The sequence below is a fragment of the Macrobrachium nipponense genome, chromosome 42 (genome assembly GCF_015104395.2).
Source record: "Macrobrachium nipponense isolate FS-2020 chromosome 42, ASM1510439v2, whole genome shotgun sequence".
Taxonomy (NCBI): domain Eukaryota; kingdom Metazoa; phylum Arthropoda; class Malacostraca; order Decapoda; family Palaemonidae; genus Macrobrachium; species Macrobrachium nipponense.
The window spans coordinates 33,641,792-33,667,947 of NC_061103.1; the positions used below are offsets into that span (position 1 = coordinate 33,641,792).

The 26,156-nt window shown below is 50.2% G+C and overlaps 1 protein-coding gene across 3 annotated transcripts in view; it reads right to left on the reverse strand.

Annotated features, from left to right (window-relative positions):
* Nucleotides 1–26,156, reverse strand: part of LOC135213066 (leucine-zipper-like transcriptional regulator 1) — a 55,240-nt gene that overhangs the window by 22,221 nt on the left and 6,863 nt on the right. For all 3 annotated transcript variants that reach the window (XM_064246912.1, XM_064246913.1, XM_064246914.1), the window contains exon 5: nucleotides 1,279–1,393. In XM_064246912.1, the coding sequence (XP_064102982.1) occupies nucleotides 1,279–1,393 (115 nt within the window). The remainder of the gene's footprint in view (nucleotides 1–1,278; nucleotides 1,394–26,156) is intronic.

The window sequence follows — 26,156 nt, forward strand, 5'->3', positions numbered from 1 at the left end:
GAAATCTATTCAATACTCAAAGTTTTCATCAAACCTCTTAAGAGTAATAAGCTATGAATAAATGAACATACTAGAGTCAAAGAAATACTAAAATAATTTTTACAATGCATTAAAATTTTTTTGAGTGTATTAAAATCTCTGACAGGATGGGTTAATAATAAGTGACTTTTTCCACTAAAAGACCTTGTACAGATTAATATTACATGATGAACTGACAAATACTAAAATGCCTTTCTTGTAGTTCAAAGAAAAACCTCTTATATAAAAGCAACTGATAGGTTTTAATATGCTATGTAAAGAGACTTCATGGAATGGATGAAAAGTAAAAGCCATACAGCATGCAGCTGAGAGCTAAGGAGAATTCAGTACCATCTACAGAGCACCACAAACAGCACACTGTAAATGGTAATATTAGTCCTAGGGGGAGCACTTTGCTTGCAAGTGATAGATAGGTACCTTTTGCTGCTGAATTCAACTTGTTACAGAGTAGTGGCTTTTCTAGGATGTGAAACAACAGAATTTGATGTGCAGTAGTATGTATGTTCCTAATCATGACATTCATTGGTTTACTCCTCAAAAGATTTACTGCCTGGTCTCTGTAACTACTGCAATATACCTTCAACTTACGTTAATTTTATGTTATCAAAACTGCTTACCTTCATATTTCTCATGAACTTTGGCTTCAAATCCCCGTTTTTAATCACACTGATATTTGTGCAAAGTAAGCCCTATTATAGAATGACCTTTTTATTCATCTTGAAGATTTTTACTATAGACGGCATTAGGCACTGTTGGCCACTTATTGCTTCTGATACCGACCCAACAATTCAAAGTGCTACCAGCTTCATTTCTATTTCCATTAACATTCCCAAAAACTGATCTATCACCCCTCTGCAAGCACTTTTAGTATTTAATAACTGAAACAAAGTATTTTTAAACTGAAACAAAACTCTTAACAAGAGGCACTGCTATGAATAAATAAAAATGGAAATATAAATTTTATCTTAAATTTTATCATTCGAAAATAGTACAGTATACTTAAATTTTCCAATAATTGGATGAGACCTGCATTACAAGACAAGAGTTCTGACCTCCATATTAATAGAACAACTTACTGATCAGCATCCAAGAGTTAAATGTTTAGACTTAAGACTAATTTTCAGCATCACCCTTATACTTTCAAAACTCTTCTTGAGAACTGAGGCTTCAATGGGAGAGAAAACAAAGAAAAGAGCATGAAAACTAAGGCAAAATGAAAAAAAAAGATTATACTCTTACCACAAGTGGTATGGTCCACATATCATTCAGCCTGAAATTTCCATCATACCCAGCAAATATCCAAAGCTTCCCTTCATACACAGCAGCACCATGTGCAGACCGAGGTACTGGAGCTCTGCAAGAGTTAATGTACAAACATCATGACTTTGGCTTCCTTCATTACATCTTTCCACTAATAAAGTAACAAAATAAAAAAAGACTGGATATAGACACCACCCTGCTTACACATGAGTTATATTCCGGACAACTGTTTGTGAAATGAATTTTAATTTATTGTTTTCCATATGAAGGAAGAGTGTTCAGGAAGAGTGTTCAGAGTCTTTCAAATGCATATTTATTCTTTGTAAGGAACTTTAGAACAAAGTGCTATTGTCACCCTGTCAGTCTTAATTTTTGTCTCTTTACAAATGGGCAATCTTCACACTCATTTTATCTATTTTTCTAAATTACAAGTCTGGCCTATTTAATCCTCAGTGTGTGTGTGTGGTCATCACACTTTAATTTAGACAATCTACTCAAGCAATCCTTTGCTGCTCAGATCCTAATTGGAATTTCAGATGATTATATTGTCACTAAAAATTTTATTGTTATAATACAATTAAGTTTGTTCATACTTACCTGGCAGATATATATAATAGCTGTATTTTCCTGACGTCCGACATGAATTTCAAAACTCGCGGCACACGTAGTGGGCGGCCAGGTGGTAGTACCCATTCCCGCCGCTGGGAGGCGGATATCAGGAACCATTCCCATTTTCTATTCATATTTTATTCATGACCCTTGTCTCCTGAGGGGAGGAGGGTGGGCACTCTAATTATATATATCTGCCAGGTAAGTATGAACAAAATGATATTGTTATGATACAATAAAGTTTTATGCATACTTACCTGGCAGGTATATATATAGCTGTATTTTCTGAAGTCCGACAGAATTTAAAAAACTTCCGACACACGCAGTGGTCGGCCAGGTGGTTAGTACCCATTCCCGCCGCTTGGAGGCGGGTATCAGGAACCATTCCCATTTTCTATTCATAATTTTTATTTCCACTGTCCCCTGAGGGGAGGTGGGTGGGTACTTGAATATATATATATCTGCCCATTAAGTATGAACAAACTTTATTGTATCATAACAGTATCATTTTGCTCATGAACTTACCTGTCAGATATATATATATAGTTGAACCCCACCGTTGGAGGTGGGAAGGGACAGAATAGAAGGATTTTGGGACACAAATGCATGCAGATGATTTACATCTTGGTTCCACCTGTTAGCATAGCTGACTTCGTGATTACTGCTCCCCCAAGTCTGCTTCTGCTTTACTAGAGTTTGCCACGAGGTAGAGACCTATAAAGCTGGTGCACTCCAGATGATCTGTCAACGGGGGCGTGACCACAATGTGACTAGACCATATTGAACCATACCATGAGGGCTAAGAAGTAAAATAAATATATATATATATTATATATCACCACATGACCACCTAGCCAAAGTTAATGTGTGTTAAACTAATGGCTTCAGAGTTAAGAAGTCGCCGTTGTCAGCGACTCCACAACTAAATTAAGAGCTCTTCCTAACCATTTTCTACAGGATAGGATGAGTAGTACTTCTTGCCCCCAAGATTGTGTCTGCAGACACGTATGGCCCTAGCGAGCAGCAGATCTCATATGCCATCTTCACATCTCGCAGGGAGTGTGAAGTGAACCCAGAGTTGCTTCGCTAAAACATGGTACTCAGGATGTTGCCGAGTGCCATGCTCTGTTGAAATGCTTCCGAGGCCGCGCCCTCACCTCGTGAGCATTCAGATAAAAAGCTTCAAAATCTTTGTGCAAACACAAATGAAGGAGCATTTTTTGAAAGAACTCCTTAACCCTAAAAAACCAAAAAAGGGTGTACTTCGATATGGGCAAGTCTGGTCTTTTATTTTTCGGAACACTGCAGATTGCCGACTGACTTCGACTTCTTGATTTTAAGTAGATAAAACTTGAGAGACCTGACAGGGCACAGGACTCTCTCTGGCTCCTGCCCACGAACTTGTGCCATCCATTGCTTCACCAAGATCCTGGCCCAAGGACAAAAAGGGTTTCCATTCTTAGGCCATAACAAAAGGCTTAGAGAGCACACCTCCTTGTGTTCTCTAAAGCCAAAACTTGTGACGATGGCTTAAATCTCACTAACCCTCTTTGTCGTATCTAGGGTGGTTATAAGAAGGCCTTCCTGATCAAACATACAAGAAGTTAACAGGCAGGAGAGGTTCGAATGCTTTGACATCAAGAACTTCAGACTACGTCTAAGTTCCATATTGAAAGCTTCGATCCGGAAATGCACAGTCTGTACTAAAGTCAGGTGAACGACCAGTTGACCAGTCAGACGAATCAAGGACAGCAAGGCTGTACCCTGAAGACCAAAAGGCACTATTCTTAGCTGAAGGATGAGTGTCTGGACTGCCTGGGCGATTCAATCTAAGCAAACCTTGGGGTGTATCAACGCAACCCAACGTCGTCCGCAATCGACTTCGTCAATAAGAAACTCAGGGCTACTATATGTTCGCCTGATCTCGCACGAGTGTCTGACTCCGAGAAAACAGGCGAGACAAAAAGTAGATGGTGAGCTAGAATCGAGATTCCACAGACCTCAATGATCGTGAAGGTCTTTGTTGTTTGACAGATGCAAATCTGTCAAACAACATTCTCTGTTGTCTGTTCGCACTGGCAGAATTTTCAAAACTCTCGGCAACCGCTAGACCACTGGTAGTTCAGGTGATCTCCCCCACGTTCCCGTGGCGCTGGTACTTGGAACTATTCCCGTTTTCCTCAGATTTGTTTTCTCTGAACCCTGTCTCCTGAGGGGAGGAGGGTGGGAATTTAATTATATATACCTGCCAGGTAAGTATGCATAAAACTTTATTGTATCATAACAATATCATTTTTATGCATGACACTTACCTGGCAGGTATATATATAGCTGATTGACACATTTGGAGGTGGGTCACAGACAGCAACATCGTCATAATCAAAAATTAACTAATTTTTAAAATTATTTATTAAGTTCCTTACCTGCTAAGGTAGCTGACTTCGTAGGTCCTGCCTCTTAGCCTGCTAAACCTTAGTAGCTCTCAACTAGGATGTGACCTGTTTGTTAAGAAAGCTAACAACAAGGGTCTGACAACTGGACGGGACAATTTGTTGACAGGAAACCCTAGCCCTCTCTTACCAGGGGCATTCATGCTAGAATAAGTTAGACCACCTGAACCACACACAAAGCTAACGTAACACATTACACTTCACATACTGAAGAGGAAATAACCCTCTCAGACAACCATAAAAAGAACACCACTTAATTAAATACCTAGCATGTTAGTAATCTATCGTTGCTGCCGTCGATCGAGACGATTCGTACGGACTTTTGCAATCCTGTAACGAACCTCTAGATGATCGTTACATTCTACGCCTGTTGTTATAATAGGCTCTTTCTCGTAAACTCGAGCAGGGACCGAGAGAAGATACTTCTTAAGATATGTAGAGAGCTGTGGAATATCAGAGTTGATGTGGGACCACTGGTTTCCAAAAACTCGTTTCGAGGACTGGAGGGGATGACGACCAATTGCATTTACTTCTTTCAGATTAAGATCCAGGACATCTGAAACACTATCCAGATGTCCGGCACCTTCTTCTATCATGACGCACTGAGAGATGTTCAGCATAATTCCTAGATCTTGAATAATATTTCAGTTTCCCGGTAGGAAAAAACTGTGGTCTGAATTGCAGTCTATTCGGGGAAACAAACTTCTTCAGGAAGGAAATGGTCCCCAGCAAGCTCATCCATTCCCTCCCCGAGTATGCTTACTTCCCTATAAGGCTGCGCTTTGCCTAAGCAGGAGAGCATATAAAAGTGCAATGTTGCGGTAGACTCGTAGTTCTATACCGTGCGGTAACGAGCACCGAAAGGATTAAGAGATAACTCTGTTGAACATAGTAAGGCAAAACTAATGCAACGTTTTATTCATTCACGTAAGAAATCCCCTCAATCTTAGGCTAAAGTCCGTGATTGTAGGACAGAGATACAGTTAGTCAGTCAATCCCGCAGGAGAGACGTAACCGCCAGCACAGAGATACGGTTAGTCAGTCAATCCCACAGGAGAGAGAGACGTAACCTACCGCGCATGACAGCGCACGATCTGTTACTGGCTCGGTTGGAACTTGGACAGTCAGACACAGCAGCAGCCAGCAGCTTACGAACGTCGTCTCTTAACTTTATGTCTGGGTTGCCAGCTACCCTATTCTACGAAGAAATAGGTCCGTTATTTTTTGAACAAAAAGAGACTCTCAAGCTGGTATATTTAAGCGAAACAGAAAACGCTAAATATATAGATGCGTTTGTGTCGTCAGAACACTACATACAACGGTAAAAGATAAATCGGAAACCTCCTGGAAGGCTGCAGGGAGTGACGATTAAATGTCCTTAAAATAGTAGACAATAGACCTCTCGGTTGCCATCCGAAGAGGTAAACTACAGCAAGCGTGTATGACTTGAACCAACCAGTAGTAAAATAACGCAAGGCAAAAAAATTTTATTATATCACAATAAAGTTTGTTCATACTTACCTGGCAGACATATATATAGCTGAATTCGGAAATACAGCTACATACATATCTGACAGGCAAGTTTCATGAACAAAACTTAGAGAATCGAAGCAGACAGCTCAAGCTTCTTAAGATACTGGACATAAGCGTTCATTGACGAAGTCTACAAGTCTATTTCTTGTACGAGTCTGCGAATGAGGAAGGAGAGCTCTTCCGAACCTTGTCCTTATTCGCTTACGCAATATCAAGTTAATGAGATGTTTGTCAATGAGAACTAACCCATTAACGGTACAGAGAGATATTTTGTCAATGAGGGGAGACCCACTTACTTGACAAAACGATAGTATATTGTCAATGGGGGAAAGTCACTGAATTGACAAAACGTAATCCAGGAAGTCGAGCCTTTTATTTTTCGATTCCCGTCTCAAACAAGGAAGGGACAAGAATCCTGTTAAGAGACTGGGCTTACGGTAGGTAGAACGACGATGCTCAATCGGCATGGAAGTCTCGACTAGAAACTAACAAAATCTATCATCTGAAAACCCTTTCAGATGGTCTAAAAAGCTTTAAATTTATTGGCAGTATGGCAAAGGAAGTCCTGTCTTGCGCTTTCCTGAAGAGCGTCCTTTTGATGAGTGCCTTTGCAAGAATCCTACTGAACGTTGCCGAAAATCCTGACGTTCAGGACGTCGAGCCTTTACATAACCCGTAACTGTCTTATCTCAAAGTCTTGACTGAGGTAGAGAAAACAGAGATCTTCCCTTGAGCTTTCCTTAACTCCATCCACCTTTGCGAAAAGCAATATAATATTGACAGAGACTTCTTGAATTCACGAAACCGAGGTCTTGCTGGGTTTCGAAGACGAAGTTCTGTTCACTTTCTTGAGGCTCAAATCTTAAACAAGAGCTTGAAGAGTTCAACAGAAACGTTCTGGTGCGTATTCGGCGTCCACTGGCGAGGACGCTCGGCGTCCACTGGCGAGGACGCTCGGCGTCCACTGGCGAGGACGCTCGGCGTCCTGGTGCGCGCTCGGCGTCCACTGGCGAGGACGCTCGGCGTCCTGGTGCGCGCTCGGCGTCCACTGGTGAGGACGCTCGGCGTCCTGGTGCGCGCTCGGCGGCCACTGGCGAGGACGCTCGGCGTCCACTGGTGAGTGTGTCCATCCGAGCGTCCTGTTCAAGCCGATCGTCCAAATAAGCGTGCAGAAAAGCGTCACGCTCCTGACAGGCGTCAAAACAAGCGAGAGAAACTGCCTTCTTTTTCATATTTCTTGGTTGGAAAGAAGTACACGTGATCAGGCAACTTTCGCCTTCTTACTTCTCACTGAAACACATAACGAGGGAGAGGGGACGTGAAGCGTCCTCTTCTATAAAGCTTCTTAGAGGGCGCGAGTCCTTCCGAGAGCTCCAACCCTTGTGCGGGGAGGACGCCTCGGAGGACGAGAAGCAATCCTTCAGGATTCGTGCATGTGCACGCACTTTGGCAGTCTGGGGATTTTCATCAGAAACTGCGAAGGCACGCCAGATCGGTGGGGTTCCCTGTAACCCTCCTTCGGCTTTCGACATGCCCTCTCCCTTGGTTCTGGGAGTTCGACAGAGGTCTAGACCTAGAGGCGTTATAAGGCCGATCTGACGCACCCTCCACTACACAAGGGGCACTGTCACTGCACTTAGCCACTTCACTATTGCTCTCTAAAAAAGCAAGCACTTTCGATTCTAAGTTACGAATCGAAATAGTATAAGAGAAAGGGCAATAACCTCTACAGACACTGTTTTAGGGCCCGAAGGCAACATTACAGGGTTAGGCGTAACAAAAACAGAAGTAGAACTCTTCACAACAATGAAGGAGAGCGATCACCTCTCGCAGACATAGTCATAACCCGTAGGCCATACTACAGCGTTAGGCAAAATAAATTCTATACCGAAGGTTAGCAGTATCACTACCCTGACTTTCGTAATTGATTAATTGCGTACATACTAAACAAACTTTTTCCTTACGGAATTAGACACGTTTACTGATTAATTGCGTACATACGAATCATACTTTTTCTTTACGGAAATAGACATGTTTACTGATTAATTGCGCCCCCCCAAGTGCGGAACTACCGAAGCTTTCGGTAGCCACACCCTATCTTTGCAGACAACACCCTCTGAAACTAGCTTAACTAGATTCAGGTATCTTATGCAAAAATGAATCAAATTCAAATCAATTTAAGATAGCGTATGCCTAGCCACAAATCCAAGTAAATAAATTAAAAGACAATTAGGATACTTAGCGGCAAATGAAGTTTCCAAAATCCTAAGCCGGAGGTACTGAAAACAGGTGTTTTCAGTACCGGCGACAGAAAATTTTATGAATAGAAAATGGGAATGGTTCCTGATACCCGCCTCCCAGCGGCGGGAATGGGTACTAACCACCTGGCCAAGAACCACTGCGTGTGTCGGAAGTTTTTAATTCTGTCGGACTTCAGAAAATACAGCTATATATATACCTGCCAGGTAAGTGTCATGCATAAAACTTAATTGTATTATAACAATAACATTTTGTTCATGAAACTTACCTGTCAGATATATATATAGCTGAATCCCACCTTCGGATGGTGGGTAGAGACAGAATAGGATTTTTAGGAAACTTAAATTAAGTAAAAGATTTACTTCTTGGTTCCTTACCTGTTAGCAAAGTAGACTCTGTGATTACTGTCACTTAAGCCTGCTTCTGCTTTTATCAGAGTTGCCAGCCAGGTGTAGACCTGTAGTGCTGGTGCACTCTGGATGCTCTGTCAACGGGGACGTGACCATCAATGTGACAAGACCATCTAGCCAAACATATGGGAGTAACACAGCAACGACCACCACCTGACCAACTAACCAAAAAACCCCTGACAGTTAAACTAAAGAATGGGAGATTTCAGAAGATCTCACCATCCAACCAAAAACACAATAAAAAACTAACCTAAACTAAGCTAAGGGATAGGGAGAGAGCTACCTTCAGCCCCAAAACTGTGTCTGCCGAAATGTAAGGCCCCAAAGAACTACAAGTTCTCGTAAATCGTTCTCACATCCGGAGGTAATGTGAGGCGAATACGGAATTGTCTCCAAAAGGTGCTATCAAGGATATCTTTGATAGACATATTCCTTTGGAAGGCAAGAGAAGTAGCTACGGCTCTGACTTCGTGAGCTTTCACTTTAAAGAGACTCAAATCAGTCTTCTGGCAAGATGAATGAGCCTCTTTAATGACGTCCCTCAAAAAGAAAGCCACAGCATTCTTCGACAACGGCACATATGACAATTTGTCTAAAAAATTGCATTTTTCCTACTAACTATAAAAACCTGAGGTCCTTTTACAGGAAGGTACTAGCGGCAGCTGGATAGGTCGTAAGCTTTCGAACAAGGGGTTCGGTAGTTAACTGCTTGTCCGACAGGCGCGCAGCGCGCGACTGGGAGGTAAACAAATCACTTTTTGCTTTTGGCCCAAGCAAAAACTGCAGAGTGAGGGGTGGCATGAGGTGGGGCTATGTGTAAAAGGACCTCAGGTTTGTATAGTTAGGAAAAATGCAATTTTAGACAAATTGTCATTTGTTCCGACACGGCATACAAACCTTCGGTCCTTTTACAATAGGAAGGACTCACTTACTTGGGTGGGAGGAAATCTGAGTCTTTTGTGAACAGACTGGTGTTCGCCCAACCTTGGAAGCCTCCCTGGTCGTAAGAGCGAGGAGGGATCCAAGCCTCTGTCCGATTGATCGGGTGTGCACCGCAGGATCAATGGTCAGACCTCTGGACCGAGTACTAAGAGAGAGGCATGCGTATCTCTTCGTACAGCAATGTAAGAACTTGTTCCTGTACAGGAGCAAATATAAAGTCATGGGTTTGACTCTTGTAGGCATCCACTTCCCCCTCTTGTAGAAGGAAGTGGTGGATATTCTGCTCCTATCCCTAGTGAAGGGGATAGGATGGGGCTCTGTCATATAGCTCACCTGCATCTCGTTCTCATCCAGCGTAGTGACGACCGTGGGGCCCTCTGCCCACAGGTAGAGGAGGAGGAAAAGATGGGAAGAGAGCCAGTCACTCACTCACTCACACATCCATCCACACAGTCACACCAGGACTCGATGCTGTTCAGCCTGCGAGGGTCTGGGTTAGCTACACAACTTGTTGAGCAGCCACCACGGGTCCCCCCAAGGAAAAGGTATCCAAGGACCTGTGGGCAATATCCCGAAGGTAGAAGGACGTAAAGGTAGTCTGGTTAGACCAGACCCCTGCCTTCAGGACCTGCGCCACGGAGAAGTTCTTACGAAACGCCAACGAGGGGCCAATACTTCTGACTTCGTGAGCTCTCGGACGGGACGTACGGATGTCGTCACTACCATCAGCCTCATACGCCCTCCTGATGACCTCACGCAGCCAGAATGAAAGAGTGTTCTTGGATACTTCTTTCTTGGTGCACCCCGGTGCTAACGAAGAGGCGTCGACACTCAGGCCTGAGGTGTCGAGTTCTCTTCAGATAGCGCCGTAGCGCCCTCACAGGACAAAGCAGCATCTCATCCGCATCATTATCGGTGAAGTCCAATAGGGAGGGAATCGTGAATGACTCGAACCTGTCGTCAGGGATCGACGGTTTCTGAGTCTTCGCAACGAAGTTCGGGACGAATCGAGCGTCACAGATCCCCATCCCCTGGAGTAGTCGTACATCATAGGAAAGACCATGAAGTTCCCCTACTCTCTTCGCCGATGCCAGGGCCAGCAAGAAGAGGGTCTTGAGGGTCAGATCCCTGTCTGACGACTCTCGGAGTGGCTCGAACGGCGTTCGAGTCAGACTCCTAAGGACGAGAGTCACATCCCACGCAGGGGGCCTGAGTTCCCTGGGTGGGCAAGACCTTTCGAAGCTCCTCATAAGCAAGGAGATCTCGAACGAGTTCGAGATGTCCAATCCCCTCAGTTTCAGGACGAGCGCCAAGGCGGCTCTGTATCCTTTGACTGTGGGGACTGAGAGGAGCTTCTCTCGGCGAAAGAAAAACGAGGAAATCCGCTACCTGCTGAAGAGTGGCTCTGAGAGGAGATAGACCCCGTCTACGACACCAACCACAGAAGACGGCCCACTTCCCCTGGTACACAGCTGCAGAGGACTGACGGACGTTTCCAGCCATCTCTGTTGCTGCGCTACGAGAAAAGCCTCTCGTTCGCAAGAGATGGTGGATAACAGCCAGCCGTGAAGACGTAGAGACTGGACTGCTCGGTGGTACCGCTCGACGTGTGGCTGGGCGAGAAGGTTGTGCCAAGGGGGAATCTCTCTCGGTTCTCCTGCGAGAAGAGCCAGCAGGTCCGGATACCAAATGGCCTGTGGCCATTTGGGAGCCACCAGGATCATCCTGAGATTCGGGGTGACCAGTGCTCGACTGATCACCTTGCGAATCAGGCTGAACGGGGGAAAAGGCATAGGCGAAGAGGTTGTCCCACGGGTGTTGAAGAGCGTCCTCTGCAGCTGCCCATGTGGGTCCGGCACGGCCGAGAAGAACACATGGAGCTTCCTGTTGTGCCGGGTGGCGAACAGATCCACGACTGGTCGCCCCGACAGGTCGAAGAGCCTTTCCGCCACGTCCTGGTGTAGAGACCATTCTGGTTCCTATCACCTGATCCCGACGGCTGAGCGTGTCTGCTACTACATTCCTCTTCCCTGGAATGTAGCGTGCCGACAGCTCTATTGAGTGTGCCTCGGCCCACTCGTGCACCTGCCGAGTCAACTGGTACAACGGGAGAGACACTAGTCCCCCCTGTTTGTTTGACGTAAGCCACCACCGTGGTGTTGTCGCACATCAACACCACTGAGTGTCCCATCAAGCGGTCCTGAAACTCTTGGAGAGCGAGGAACGCTGCCTTGAGTTCCAGTACATTGATGTGAAGGTGCTTGTCGTTCTCGTCCCACACTCCTGAAGTCAGCAACTCCTCGAGGTGTGCGCCCCATCCCTCGGTCGATGCGTCTGAGAACAGCTGCATGTCCGGGGGGGGAGTGCGCAGGCGGGGCACGCCTCTTAAGAGGTTCCTGTCGTCCAGCCACCAGGCTAGGTCCTGCCTCACCTCCTGTGTCAGTGACACTGGAAAGCTTGGGGATCCGTCGCCTGTGACCAACTCTCCTTTAGTCTCCACTGAAGAGACCGCAGGTGAAGACGCCCGTGAGGGACTAACTTCTCGAGTGACGACAGGTGTCCGATCACGACTTGCCATCGCTGAGCTGCCTGTTCCTGCCGAGACAGGAACTGGTTGGCTGCCTCCCTGAATCTGCTGATCCGCGAGTCTGCGGGGAAGACTCGCCCTGCTACCGTGTCGATCAGCATACCCAGGTACTTCATCCTCTGCTTGGGCTCGAGATCGGACTTTTCGAAGTTTCACAACGATCCCCAGATCGCGACAGACCTCGAGCAGTCGATCCCTGTCCTGTAGCAACTGCGAGCGGGAGCTCGCCAGGACTAACCAATCGTCGAGATACCTCATCAGACGTATCCCGTGCGAATGGGCCCAAGCAGACACCAGAGTGAACAACTCGCGTGAACACCTGTGGGCGGTTGATGAGACCGAAGCAAAGTGCCCTGAACTGGTACACCGTCCCGTCGAGGATGAAGCGGAGGTACTTTCTGGAGGACTGATGAATGGGTATTTGGAAATACCGCATCCTTCAAGTCCACTGAAAGCATGAAATCGTTCTCCCTGATGGAGTCGAGCACTGAGCGTGCCGTCTCCATCGTGAACCGGGTCTGGCGAACAAACCGGTTTCAGGGGAGAGAGATCTATCACCGGGCGCCAGCCTCCCCCCCCGTAGACTTTTTCCACCAGGAAGAGTCGACTGTAAAAGCCCGGTGACTGAATCCGTGACGATTTCTACAGCTCTCTTGCTCAGCATGGTCTTGATCTCCTGTCTCAGTGCTACGTCCTTCGATGACCCTGGAACGTACGACTGCTGTTGGACCGGGTTGGAGGTGAGGGGTGGCCGAGATTCGAAGGGGTAATAGATATCCCTCCCGAAGGACATCTACAATCCAGGTCTCGGCGCCGTAGCGCTGCCAAGTTGCCCAATGGCTGGCCAGGCACACTTCCGCAGCAGGTGAGGGGGAACGCCGTCCCTAGCGTTTCCCCCCTTTCTTCGACTTCTTCCCAGAGCCTCCACGGGAGGAGGAGGGCTGGGAGGAGGGCTGGTTATAGGCTCCCCTTGCCAGAAGTCGAAGAAGACAGAGTCATTCCCCGGGGCTTCGACGCAGCTACCGTCTTAGCCACCGAGGAAGCGCTAGCCGAGCTCTTAGACTTGGCCGCAGTCCGAGGCTGCCCAGAAGCCTTCGAGACCGCCTGGTGAACCAGCCGGTCACTGTCGTCAGTGCGCCGTCTGTCCACCGCAGCGTCCACCATCTCTCCTGGGAAGAGAGACGTGGAACTCCGTAAAGGTCCGTTGCGAAGTCCCAACGCCGCTTCACGCCCAGCCGCCCTGGAAACCCGAGTAAGGACAGCGTCCCTTGCGTCGGAGAACCAGGTTGGCCCACAGGTTCAACCGTCTAGGTGGGCAAGGAAGGAGATGGCTCTTCCCCCAGACTGGCAAAGTCTCCTGAAGGCCGAGTCAATCTTCGGGAGAAATTCCCCGGAGTTGGCTGCGACCTTAGATACTGTGAGGGACCACAGATCTAGCCAGGAGACGGCCTGGAAAGCTGCCATGGCGGTAGATTCCAGGCCGAGTGCCTCTTGCTGCGAGAACCACAGGTTCTCGGACAGGAGTCTGCTGCAGAGACACACCCGGAGTTAGCCTGGCTAACTCCGGGTTCACCTGTTGGGCGGCATAGGGTCTTCAGATGGCACGTAAAAAAAAACGCCGCTGTCGCAGCAGAGGAGGTGGAAGCAGCTTGCTTGACCTGCCAGACTTGAGAGAACCGTCTTGTCCGGAGACAAGCGATTCAACCTGGTCCAGTACTGAGTCCGCAAGCTCAGAACGCGGCAAACCCACCGTCGGTCTGGGTTCCCTCTTCGGGCCCCAGAACGACTCGAGCCGGGACGTGGGCTCGGATGGTGGGAGCGGCGATCCTTCCGCGAGGTCGTTGTGCTGACGAATCAGCGCAATAACCTCGGCAAAGTTCCTCTGGATCTCAGGAGTGACTGCGTCCTGCGGAGTCGGACCGTCCAGTCCCTCAAACAGGAGCACCTCCCGAGACCCTCCTCCCTCAAGGAGAGGAGCAGCGACAGACCCCTCTCGGTCTCCTCCAACCACCTGTGCGTACGACCTGGCTGGTCCGAGAACCGAGCCTGGTACGTACGACGACGTGGTGGGATCCTGACGGGCGCACCCCCCTCACGCCATCACTCCTCAATACCTCGCCCCTCCCGGTGTAACCGAGAGGTTGAAGGTATGGGAGAGGAAGACCTGACTGCTCCCTCCTCGCTCGCTGGCAAGAACCAGCGGGCTTGGAAGACTGCAGGCGATCGCCAACCCGCGGTGGCGATCGAGCTGCAGACCTAGTCGAGCCGTCCTCGCTGTGGAGGAACGGCTGGACCGAGAACAGCGGCCCCGGTCTCGTGTGTCAGAGGAGCTGGTGCTGGTCGCCGTACCCGATCGCTCTCTGTGAGAGTGACGGTCAGGCGACCGGCGAGCTCCACTGTCACGGTGAGATCGGTGCGTATCCTCACGGTGCGTCAGTTCGCTGGTACCAGCCGTGGCTGGTGCCGGCGTACGGGGGACCTCTTCCCAGCCTCATCCCGTGGCCGGATCATGGACCGTCACGTCCGCCCGGGTAGCCAGCTGCTCGCCGCGAGCGAGAGCTGGTCTGGTGAGAGTCGCGTGAGCGGCTGTCACCATCTTCCGCTCCGTGCCGTGAACCTGACGCTGAGCGGGACTCAGAGGTCTGGTTCCTGGCTGCACGGTCGCTGGTAGGCGACCGTACACTCCAGTACCTCTCGCGAACGAGCGGCCGAGACGGACCCTGCTGCTGTGGCCGAACCACTGACAGCAGGTGAGGAAGTGCCGTGTTAGCCGGCACTCCTCTGGTCCCCCGTAGTCTTCTTCCTTGCGGAAGAAGAGACGGGTCCTGCCCCCGAAGGAGCAGGGTGACCAGCGGAAGAACCCCCCGTCTCACCAGAGCGAGACGGGCCCTTAGAAGTTTCCCGAAGGAGACTTCTTAGGGGGGGGGGAGGCGACCTTCTTCTTCTTCGGCGGGGGAGCCTTAGAAGACGAAGGGGAAGAGGCGGCAGACGACGACCGACGAAGAATACGACGATGACGACGACGACACCTTCCTCCTCTTCTTCTCTTCTTCGTCAACCTTCTCAGGACGACGTCAGATCTGTCATCCAGGACGGAGCGGGGCTGCTGTTGCCGAAGCAACAGGGCCCGGACGCACCTGTCGAACAGATCAGCATCGGGAGCAGCGGCGCCAGGAACAGGAACAACATCAGCAGGTGCAGGCATCACAGGAACGGCAGAAGAGACAGCAGGAGCAGGTACAGGAACGGCAGCAGTGGTCACGGCAGGTACGGCAGACTGTGTAGGCGGTCCAGATGGGGCGGACCAGCGGCACAGACATCCTAGGTACCGGTGGGAGGTCCAGGGGCGAGTCTTCGGGCACACGAAGTCCGGTCGCGGCAGCACGGCAACCAGGTGGCGGCATCACACTCCCCCGAGTTACGGCGACTGGCCCCTGCACCGATGTAGTGGGTGTCACAGAGACCGCGTGCTGGGTGTACACCAGGTGAGGAGGTGAAGCGTAGCCGGGTGTTGTAAGGGTCGTGGTGGTGGTCGTGACCGTTGCATGGGTGACCGCCACAGCGCCAGCGAGATGGTAGAGCAGCCCTGGACACTCGGCACGCCCTGCAACCCCAACGATGCCCACACCTGTCCGAGGTCATCCTTCGCGGCAACCGCACCTGAGGAGGCAAAAGTCGGGTGATTAGGGGGATCCTCTACCCGCTCGCGCGAAGACGAACGGATAGAGGACCCAGAGTACAACTGGACGTCAGGGTATCTAGCGCCCTCCTCCACACTCGACAAGTCAGGAGAAGAGAAGGACCTAGACACCCCCCACCCCCCCCGAAGGGGAAGGCGCGAGACATGGAAGTTGTAGCGGGCGGCAGGAAAGAAGACGAAGTGTCCGTCACCAAAGGAGTCGCGGGAGAGCTTTACCGACGACTCCTTTGCAGGCCTTCGCTTCTTCCTGCCCTCCCCATACAAAGTCCACTGCGCCTCCGTAACCAATCATTACAAAAACATCACAAGGCTCGGCTCGGGTGCATTCGCGCCCCGACACCGAGCACACAAATATGAGGGTCTATCTCCGGGAAAGAGCGGAACTTCCCGCATTTACGTCGACCCTTCGGTACCCGGGCATAGTCTCCGTGGGGTAGCGAGGCGAGGAGATTCCATCATTATCAAATTTAGTTGAATTAATATGAAAAGAGAGAATGATTGTACTTACAATGAACTCTTTCATACACAACACCAAATACTTAAGAAGCAAACGACGAGAAGCGGGCAGAGAGCGTCGAACACACACGTCCACTCGCTGTGAGGCCGAAAGCAAAAGTGATTTGTTTACCTCCAGTCGCGCGCGCGCGCCTGTCGGACAAGCAGTTAACTACCGAACCCCTTGTTCGAAAGCTTACGACCTATCCAGCTGCCGCTAGTACCTTCCTATTGTAAAAGGACCGAAGGTTTGTATGCCGTGTCGGAACAACTGGTCTCTTCACCGAGCACCAGAGATTACCTGAGGGACCTCTTATCTCTTTAGTTCTATTAACATAGAACTTGAGAGCCCTGACAGGGCACAGGGCTCTCTCTGGTTTTGACCCACAGAGACCCGACATACTCTTTGATTTCAAAGCTCCTCGGCCAGGATTAGACGGGTTCTCGTTTTTTGCCAAGAAAAGACGGGCTCAACGAGCAGACAGCGTTGTCCCCCTTGAAGCCCACTAGGCTACTGAACGCTTGGATTTCACAACTCTCTTCGCCGTCGCCAGAGAAGCTAGGAAAAGCGCTTCCTCGTCAAGTCCCGTAGAGAAGCTTCGTGGAGAGGCTCAAAGGGACTTAGCATTAGATGTTTCAGAACCACATCGAGATTCCATGAGAGGGTGGTCTTGCCTGTGGAATCTTGGAGGTTTCGAAACGACCTTAAGAGATCGTGTAGATCCTTATTGTCGGAGAGGTCCAGTCCTCTGTGGCGAAAAACGGCAGACACATACTCCTATAACCTTTAATTGTAGGAACTGCCAATTGTTTTCTGCAACATTTCTTAAATAGAGCAAGAAATCTGCTATCTGGTTCACAGAGGTCGTGGAAGAGGAAATTCCTTCCTTTTGCACCATGCCCTGAAGGAGGCCCACTTAGACTGGTTGACAGCTCTTGAAGAGGCTCTTTCGAGCATTAGCGATTGCTCTCGCAGCTGCCTTTGAAAAGCCTCTCGCTCTGCCAACTTTTCGATAGTCTGAACGCAGTCAGAGCCAGAGCAGAGAGGTTTTGTGATACCTTTTGAAGTTGAGGCTGTCTGAGTAGATCTCTCCTCTAGGGCAACGTTCTTGGGAAGTCCACAAGGAAAGTCATGACCTCTGTGAACCACTCTCTTGCTGGCCACATCGGGGCAATCAGAGTCAACCTTGTCCCTTCTGAAGCTGCGAACTTCCTCATGACCTCCCCCATGATCTGAAATGGGGGAAAGGCGTAAAGATCTAGGTCTGTCCAGCTCCAGAGCAACGCGTCCACCGCAACTGCCCCTGGATCCAGAACCGGGGAGCAATACAAGAGGAACCAGCCTCTTCGTCCTCGACGTAGCGAACAGGTCGACTAGAGGACGTCCCCACAATCTCCATAATTGCTGACAGACTTCCTGGTGCAAGGTCCACTCTGTTGGCAGAATCTGATTTCGATGACTGAGAAGGTCCGCCCTGACATTCTGTACCCCTGCCACGAATCTCATCAGGATCTTGATGTGCCTTGCGTCTGCCCATAGCAGAACTTCCCTCGCAAGGAGAAAAAGGGATCTGGAGTGAGTTCCTCCCTGATTCTTTAGATATGCAAGGGCTGTGGTACTGTCTGAGTTGACTTGAATGACCTTGCCTGACAGTTTGTCTTCGAAGAACTGCAGCGACAGGAATAGCGCTGCCAGTTCTTTACATTGATGGCCAGGCTACCTGTTCCCCTCTCCAGGAGCCTGACACTTCCTCCCCCCCTAGTGTTGCTCCCCAACTGGAAATGGTAGCGTCTGAGAACAACACTAGGTCGGGGTTCAGAAGATTTAGGGAGAAGCCCTCTCGCAACTTCTGAGGGTCAAGCCACCATCATAAGTGGTCTTTCACTTTGTTTGAGATCCTTAGGATCGCATTCAGGTCCTCCTTCGACTTCCATTCTTCCGCAAGGAAAAGTTGAAGAGGCCTGAGGTGCAGTCTTCCCAGCGAGACAAACTTTTCCAGCGAGGAAATGGTGCCCAGCAGACTCATCCACTCCCTCGCCGAACAAGCTTCTCTCCCTAGGAAGGCTGCGACTTTCTCTAAACCCAGCCGCTGACGTTCCTGGGATGGAAACGCCCGAAAAGCCACTGAATCCATCTGAATCCCCAGATACACGATGGACTGTGTCGGGGTCAGATGCGACTTTTCGGCGTTGACCAAAAGACCCAGGGACTTTGCTAGGGCTAACGTCGACTGAAGGTCCTTCAGACATTTTCGTCTCGACGACGCTCTGATCAGCCAATCGTCGAGGTAGAGGGATATCCTGATCCCTGAAGAATGGAGCCACTTCGCTACATTCTTCATTATAACTGTAAAAACCATCGGGGCCGAGCTGAGACCGAAACAAAGGGCTCTGAATTGCCAAACCCTGTTGTCTAAGACGAATCTCAGGTACTTCCTTGAAAGAGGGTGGACGGGGACGTGAAAGTACGCGTCCTGCAGGTCCAGAGACACCATCCAGTCGCCAGGTCTCAAGGCTCCAAGCACCGACTGAGGTGTCTCCATTTTGAACTTGTTCTTCTCCACAAAAAGATTGAGCCTGCTCACATCCAGGACTGGGCGCCAACCCGACGACTGCTTCGGCACCAGGAAAATCCTGTTGTAGAAGCCCGGTGACCCCAGGTCCAAGACTTGCTCCACCGCTCTTATTTCGACCATCTGGTCTAAAAGATCGAAAAGGATACTTTTCTTCTCTCCCTGATAAGACGGAGAGAGGTCTCTGGGAGTTGATGTTAAAGGAGGAGGATGTAAAAAGGGGATCTTGTACCCCTGCTCTACGATCTTGAGAGTCCAAGGGTCCGCCCCTCTCTGCCTCCATGCCTCTGCAAAGAACTTCAGTCTGGCCCCGACTGGCGTCTGAAGGACAAGATCTTCATTTGGTGGATTTTGGTTTAAATGAAGCTCTTCCTCTCGAAAAACCTCTCCCTCGAGGAGCTGCTCTCCAGGGGGGTGCCCCGCGAAAGGGTTTGACTTCTTCGGGGTTTAACGAAATGAAGATGTGGAAGGAACTGCTGGGCGTCTTGAAGACTGTGCCAAGAGGTCCTGGGTCGCCTTCTCCTGCAAACTCGTTGCAAGATCTTTACCATAGCCTGGGGGGAAGAGATGGTCCGAAAGAGGTGCAAAGAGCAATTCCGCTTTCTGAGCGGGAGAAACCGACTTCGCGGTAAAATTACATAAAAGAGCTCTTTTCTTCAGGAAAGCCGTTCCAAAATGAGAAACCAGCTCTTCCGAACCATCCCTGACGGCCTTGTCCATACATGACAACACGCTGGACAGCTCCCCCAGACTGAGAGAGAGAATCAGGGCTTCTTAGACTGAAGGTCAAAACTCCCAAGCACCAGTCTAAGAAAATTAAAGACACTCAAAGTGCGCAGCAGCCCCTTCAAGTGGTGGTCCGTCTCCACAGGAGTCCAGGACACCTTTGCAGAAGATAAGAGGGACCTCCTCTGAGCGTCCACTAAACTGGAGAAGTCCCCAAGAGCGGACGAAGGAACCTTTACCCCCACGTCCTCCTTGGTTTCATACCAAATTCCTCCTTTCCCGGAGAGTCTAGAGGGAGGAAGGGCGAAAGTGGTCTTGCCCTGGTCCTTCCTTCGAGACATAAAATCTTGTAGCTTCTTGAAAGCCCTCTTGGTCGAAAGCGACGTCTTCATTTCGACGAACTCAGGAGTCTTGACTGACTTAGAAGACGAAAGTTGAGAGGGAGGAGACCTAGGGGCTGCCGGCTGAAACTTATCCCCGAAGGACGAACGTAACAGCCGCACAAGAACCTTATAGTCTGAGACAGCCGAAGCTACAGGAGGTTCTTCTTCGACTGAACTCCCTGGACTACTAAGTTCCCCTTCCTCTCTAAGAGGAACTGGAGAACGTCCATCTGGAGAGGGCGTACGTCCAGCAGGCTTAGGCCTGAACAAAGACTTCCGCTGATTGGAAGTCACCGCTTCAGGTACGGACTCGCCCTTACGACGATCCTTTGAAGGACGGACATCCTGTGAACGTAGCGCGTCCTTTGAAGCAACGGGAACTGTCTTACCAGACACGTCCCTACGAGAGGAAGCGCGAGCTTCCTGACGAGAGGCGCCAAAAGCGTCCTGCTTAGCCAAGCAAGCGTCCTGCTGAGCGTCCTCAAAAGCGTCCTGCCTCGTCCGAAAAGCGTCCTGCTTCGAACAGCGAGCGTCCTGCCGAGCGTCCTCAAAAGCGTCCTGCCAAGAGCGCAAAGCGTCCTGCTTCGAACGGCGAGCGTCCTGCCGAGCGTCCTCAAAAGCGCCCTGCCGAGAGCGCAAAGCGTCCTGCTTCGAACGGCGAGCGTCCTGCCGAGCGTCCTCCAAAGCGTGTGCGAAAGATCTACTCGAGGAGAAAGCCGAATGGTGACGATCCGGAGGCGGAGAGAGAGACGAACGAGACGAGAGAGAATGAGACTGCTTCGTCCTCTTGACGGGCAGCCTAACGTCCTTTCTCCGCTTAGGCTCGACTGCTGCTGGGCGAGTCCTTTGAGCCATGAGAGACGAAATCTGGTCCTGAAGGGACACAAGGATATTCTTCGTAGGTGACGAAGAAGCAGAAGAAGGGGCAGGACTGACCCTGCGAGAAGGCGAGGGGACGCCTCCTTCCTTCTCGCAGGTACAGCTACCTGCATCTCAGGTGAACACGCCTGTGCGCGCAACCCAACGTCCTCGTCGGTTGAGACTCTACCTCTCTTCTGAGGAGGAAAAGCGTCATAACGCGTCCTCTGACGAAAGTGGTGACATAGGACGTGAAGCGTCCTCAAAACGAAAAAGTCCTTTTCAAACGGACGCGAGTCTCTCCGAGCGCTCCACCCCTTGCGCGGGGAGGACGCTTCGGAGGACGAAAAGCAATCCTTCAGGATGCACGCTCGTGCGCGCTCCTTGGCAGCCTGGGACTTAGCAACAAGGCCTGCCGAAGGGACGCCAGATCGGTGGGGAGCCCCCGTAACCCTCTTGCGGCTTTTGGCATACCCACTCCCTAAGTCCTGGGAGTCCGATAGAGGTCTAGGCCTAGAGGCATTATGGGGCCGATCTGACGCCCCCTCCACAACACTAGGGGCACTATCACAAACTTTCACAGGGCCAGTTTCTAAGGCCAACACTTTCGATTCAAGAGCGCGAATAGACTCGAGAATCAGAGAAAGGGCGTTACCTTCTCCAGACACAGCAATAGGGCCCGAAGGCAACAAAACAGGATTAGGTTGAACAAAATCTACCGGTGTTAGAGGAGGAGAAATATTACATTCCTTACCTTTTGTAGAACTGCTCTTGGAGGAAGACCTCCTGACTCTATCGCGCTCCAATTTACGTCAATAGGTCTCATACATCTTCCATTTATCATCTGACAAATCCTTGCATTCATTGCACCGATCATCAACCAAGCAAACATGCCCCCTGCATTCCATACAAACTGTGTGAGGATCAACTGAAGGTTTAAGAAGCCTCACCTTACATTCACTCCTCACACACACTCTGAAACTCCCTGTACTTGATCCCGACATCATGTACACAGAAAAGCCAATCCAAAATCAACAACCAATCCACTATTACGCGTGCCAATCCAACAATCCAGAAGTCGATACCAAAAGTCAATCCAGATAATTTAAAGCGAGATAAATCAAAAATCCTAGACGGAGGTACTGCAAACAGTTGTTTCCAGCACCGGTGACAGAAAAAATATGAATAGAAAATGGGAATGGTTCCTGATATCCGCCTCCCAGCGGCGGGAATGGGTACTACCACCTGGCCGCCCACTAGGTGTGCCGCGAGTTTTGAAATTCTGTCGGACGTCAGAAAATACAGCTATATATATATCTGACAGGTAAGTTTCATGAACAAAACAACAATTCAGCAACAGATCACAAATTATCAGAGAAAAATTCCTTACACCAGCACTGCTCTGAGAAGAGAAACTCTCACACAAGTGACATAATAAAGAATGAGGCTACCAGCTCAATCAAGTAGTATAAATGTGCAATTCTTCCTTTGATAAATTTGTAAAATTCTCTCTTTGCTAATAATCCTCGTCGGACGAGTGAATTTCGCGCTCGCCTACCAATCTAGTAGTCCAAAGTTCGATTCTCTGCTCGGCTAGCGCGGAACTAGAGGAATTTATTTCTGGTGATAGAAATTCATTTCGATTTAATGTGGTTCGGATACCACAATAAGCTGTAGGTCCCGTTGCTAGGTAACCAATGGGTTTCTAGCCAAATAAAAATATCTAATCCTTCAGGACAGCCATAGGAAAGCTGTTAATCAGCGCAGTGGTCTGGTAAAACTAAGATATACATCTCTCTTTGCTAGATAAATGTTTGGTAAATTTATTGAAATTGCCTTGACAACTAAAAATACTCAATTTGCACACCAGACATACATTAGTCATTCTGGTGATCAAATGTTACTATGACAAAAATAACAATTTGTCGAAAATTGTATTTTTCCTAACTATACAAACCTGAGGTCCTTTAACAATATGACGGTACTTAGCGGCAGCTGAACTGGTCGTAAGCTTCGAACAAGGGGGTTCGGTAGTTAACTACTTGTCCGGCAGTTGGCGGTCAGCTCGACTGCGACGAGAGGAGTCACTTTGCTTTAGGGCCAGGATATGCAGAGTGAGAGGTGGCATGAGGTGGGACATTGTGTAAAGGACCTCAGGTTTGTATAGTTAGGAAAAATACAATTTTCGACAAATTGTTATTTGTTCCGATACCTATACAAACCCTCGGTCCTTTAACAATAGGAAGACTCACTTATTGGTGGGTGGAATCTGAGCCTTATGAACAGACTGGTGTTCGTCCTACCTTGGTTCCCTCCCTGGTCGTAAGAGCAGAGGGAGGGATCCTAGCCTCTGCCCAGCTGATCGGGGTGTGCACCGCAGGATCAGTGGTCAGACTTCTGGACCAAATTTATAAGATGGAGGCCAGCATACCTCTTATAAATAGCAAAAGGCAGGAACTAGTTCCTACTTCAAGAGCCAAAACGAAGTCATGGGTTTGTCTCTTGTTGGCTTCCACTCCCCCCCCACCCTTGTTGGGGAGTGGCGGATAAATACTCCTATCACTACTGAAAGGGATAGGATGGAGTTCAGTTGAGTAGCTTACCTGCATCGGCCTCCTGTTCAGTGTAGTGACGACCGCGGCCCTCTGCCCACAGGTAGAGGAGGAAGAGAAGCCAGTCACACTCTCTTTCACTCATCCATTCATGCAGTCACACAAGGATCCGATGCAGTTCTGTCCGCTCAGGTGCTGGGTAGACTACACAACTTGTTGAGCAGCCACCACGGGTCCCAAGGAAAAAGTGTCCAAGGCCCTGTGGGTAATATTCCGAAGGTAGAATAAAGTGAAGGTGGTCTGGTTGGCCCAAACCCCTGCCTTCAGAACCTGCGCCAGGGAGAAGTTCTTGTGGAACGCAAGGGTTCGACCAATACCTCTGACTTCGTGGGCTCTCGGACAAAGGGTACGGGTGTTGTCACTACCATCCGTGTCATACGCCCTCCTGATCACCTCACACAGCCAGAAAGAAAGTGTTCTTGGAAACTTCTTTCTTGGTAACCCCAGTGCTAATGAAGAGGCGTCGACACTTAGGCCTGAGGTGCCAAGTTCTCTTCAGATAGCGCCGTAGCGCCCTCACAGGACAAAGCAGCATCTCATCCGCATCATTGTCGGTGAATTCCTTCAGGGAGGGGATCGTGAAAGACTCGAACCGGTCGTCAGGGACCAAAGGATTCTGAGTCTTCGCTATGAAGTTCAAGACGAAATCGAGCATCACAGACCCCCATCCCCTGGAATGCTTGATGTCGAAGGAAAGACCATGAAGTTCGCCTACTCACTTCGCTGATGCCAGGGCCAACAGGAAGAGGGTCTTGAGGGTCAGATCCCTGTCTGACGACTCTCGGAGTGGCTTGAAGGGTCTGCGAGTCAAACTCCTAAGGACGAGAGTCACATCCCACCCCTGGGGCCTGAGTTCCCTGGGTGGGCAAGACCTCTCCAAGCTCTTCATCAGGAGGGAGATCTCGAAAGAGGAGGAGATATCCACACCTCGCAGTTTAAGGACTAGGGTCAGGGCTGCTCTGTATCCTTTAACTGCAGAGACAGAGAGGAGCTTCTCTCGGCGAAGGAAGACGAGGAAATCCGCTACCTGCTGAAGAGTGGCTCTGAGAGGAGAGAGGCCCTGTCCACGACACCAACCACAGAAGACGGACCACTTCCCCTGGTAGACAGCTGCAGAGGACTGTCTGAGGTACCCAGCCATCTCTGTTGCTGCGCTGCGAGAAAAGCCTCTCGCTCGCAAGAGATGGTGGATAACAGCCAGCCGTGAAGACACAGGGACTCGACGGACCGGTGGTACCGTTCTATGTGTGGCTGGCACAGGAGGTGCCAGGGGGGAATCTCAGTGCTTCGGCGAGCAGAGCCAGCAGGTCCGGGTACCGGGTGCCTCCAGGATCATCTGAAGATTCGCGATGATCAGCGCCCTGCTGATCACTTTGCGAATCAGACAGAACGGGGGAAAGGTGTATACGAAGATGTTGTCCCACGGGTGTTGAAGAGCGTCCTCTGTAGCTGCCCATGGGTCTGGCACAACTGAGTAGAAAACCTGGAGTTTTCTGTTGTGCCGGGTGGCGAACAGATTCATGACTGGACGCCCCCACAGGTTGAAGAGCCTTTCCGCCAGGTCTGGGTGGAGGGACCACTCGGTTCCTATCACCTGATCCCGACGGCTGAGCTTGTCGGCTACCACATTTCTCTTGCCTGGAATGTAGCGGGCTGACAGCTCTACCGAGTGTGCCACGGCCCACTCGTGCACCTGCAATGTCAACTGGTGCAACAGGAGGGACACTAGGCCTCCCTGTTTGTTGACGTACGCCACTACCGTGGTGGTGTTACTCATCAACACCACCGAGTGTCCCACCAGACGAACTTGGAACTCTTGGAGAGCAAGAAACGCTGCCTTGAGCTCCAGGACATTGATGTGAAGGTGCTTGTCGTGATGGTCCCACACACCTGCAGTCAGCAACTCCTCCAAGTGTGTGCCCCATCCCTCGGTCGATGCGTCTGAGAACAGCAACATCGGTGGGGGGGGGAGTGCGAAGAGGCACTCCTCCTACGAGGTTCCCGTGAACGACCTCTGAATCTCAGGAGTGACTGCATCTTGCGGAGATGGACCGTCAAGCCCATCCAGCGAGAACGCCTCCCGAGACCCTCCTCCTTCACAGGAGGAACCACAACAGACCCCTCATGGTCTCCTCCTGCCACTTGCACATACGATCTGGTCGGTCCTAGGACTGCGCCAGGTTCGTAGGGCGTCGTGGCGGGATCGCGAGGGGCTCCTCGCGATCACTCCTGATCGCCTTGGTCTTCCTGGTGTAGCCTGAGGAAGTTGAAGGGATACGAGAAGAAGACCTGACACTCCCCCCCGCGCCCACCGGCAGAACCGGTGTGCTGAGGGGGCTGCAGGCGATCGCCAACCAATGGTGGCGACCGAGCTGCAGGCCTGGTAGAGTGCCTGGTAGAGTGGCTCTCCCGGGGAGAGTGGCTGGACCGAGAACAGCAGCGACGGTCCCGGGCGTCAGAAGAGCTACTGCTGGTCCCCCTCTCCGCCCGGTCCCGGTAGGAGCGGTGGTCAGGGGACCTGCAGAGTCCGCTGTCGCGGTGGGAGTGAGGCCTGTCCTCACGGCGCACCATGGGGCTTGGACCAGACGAGGCTAGTTCAGGCAACCGAGGGGACCGCTTCCTCGCCTCAGCCTGCGACTGGTCTGGGACCATCGCGTCAGCCCTGGGTACCAGCGTATCGCCACGAGAGCGATCGCTGTTCTGGTGGGAGTCACCTGAGT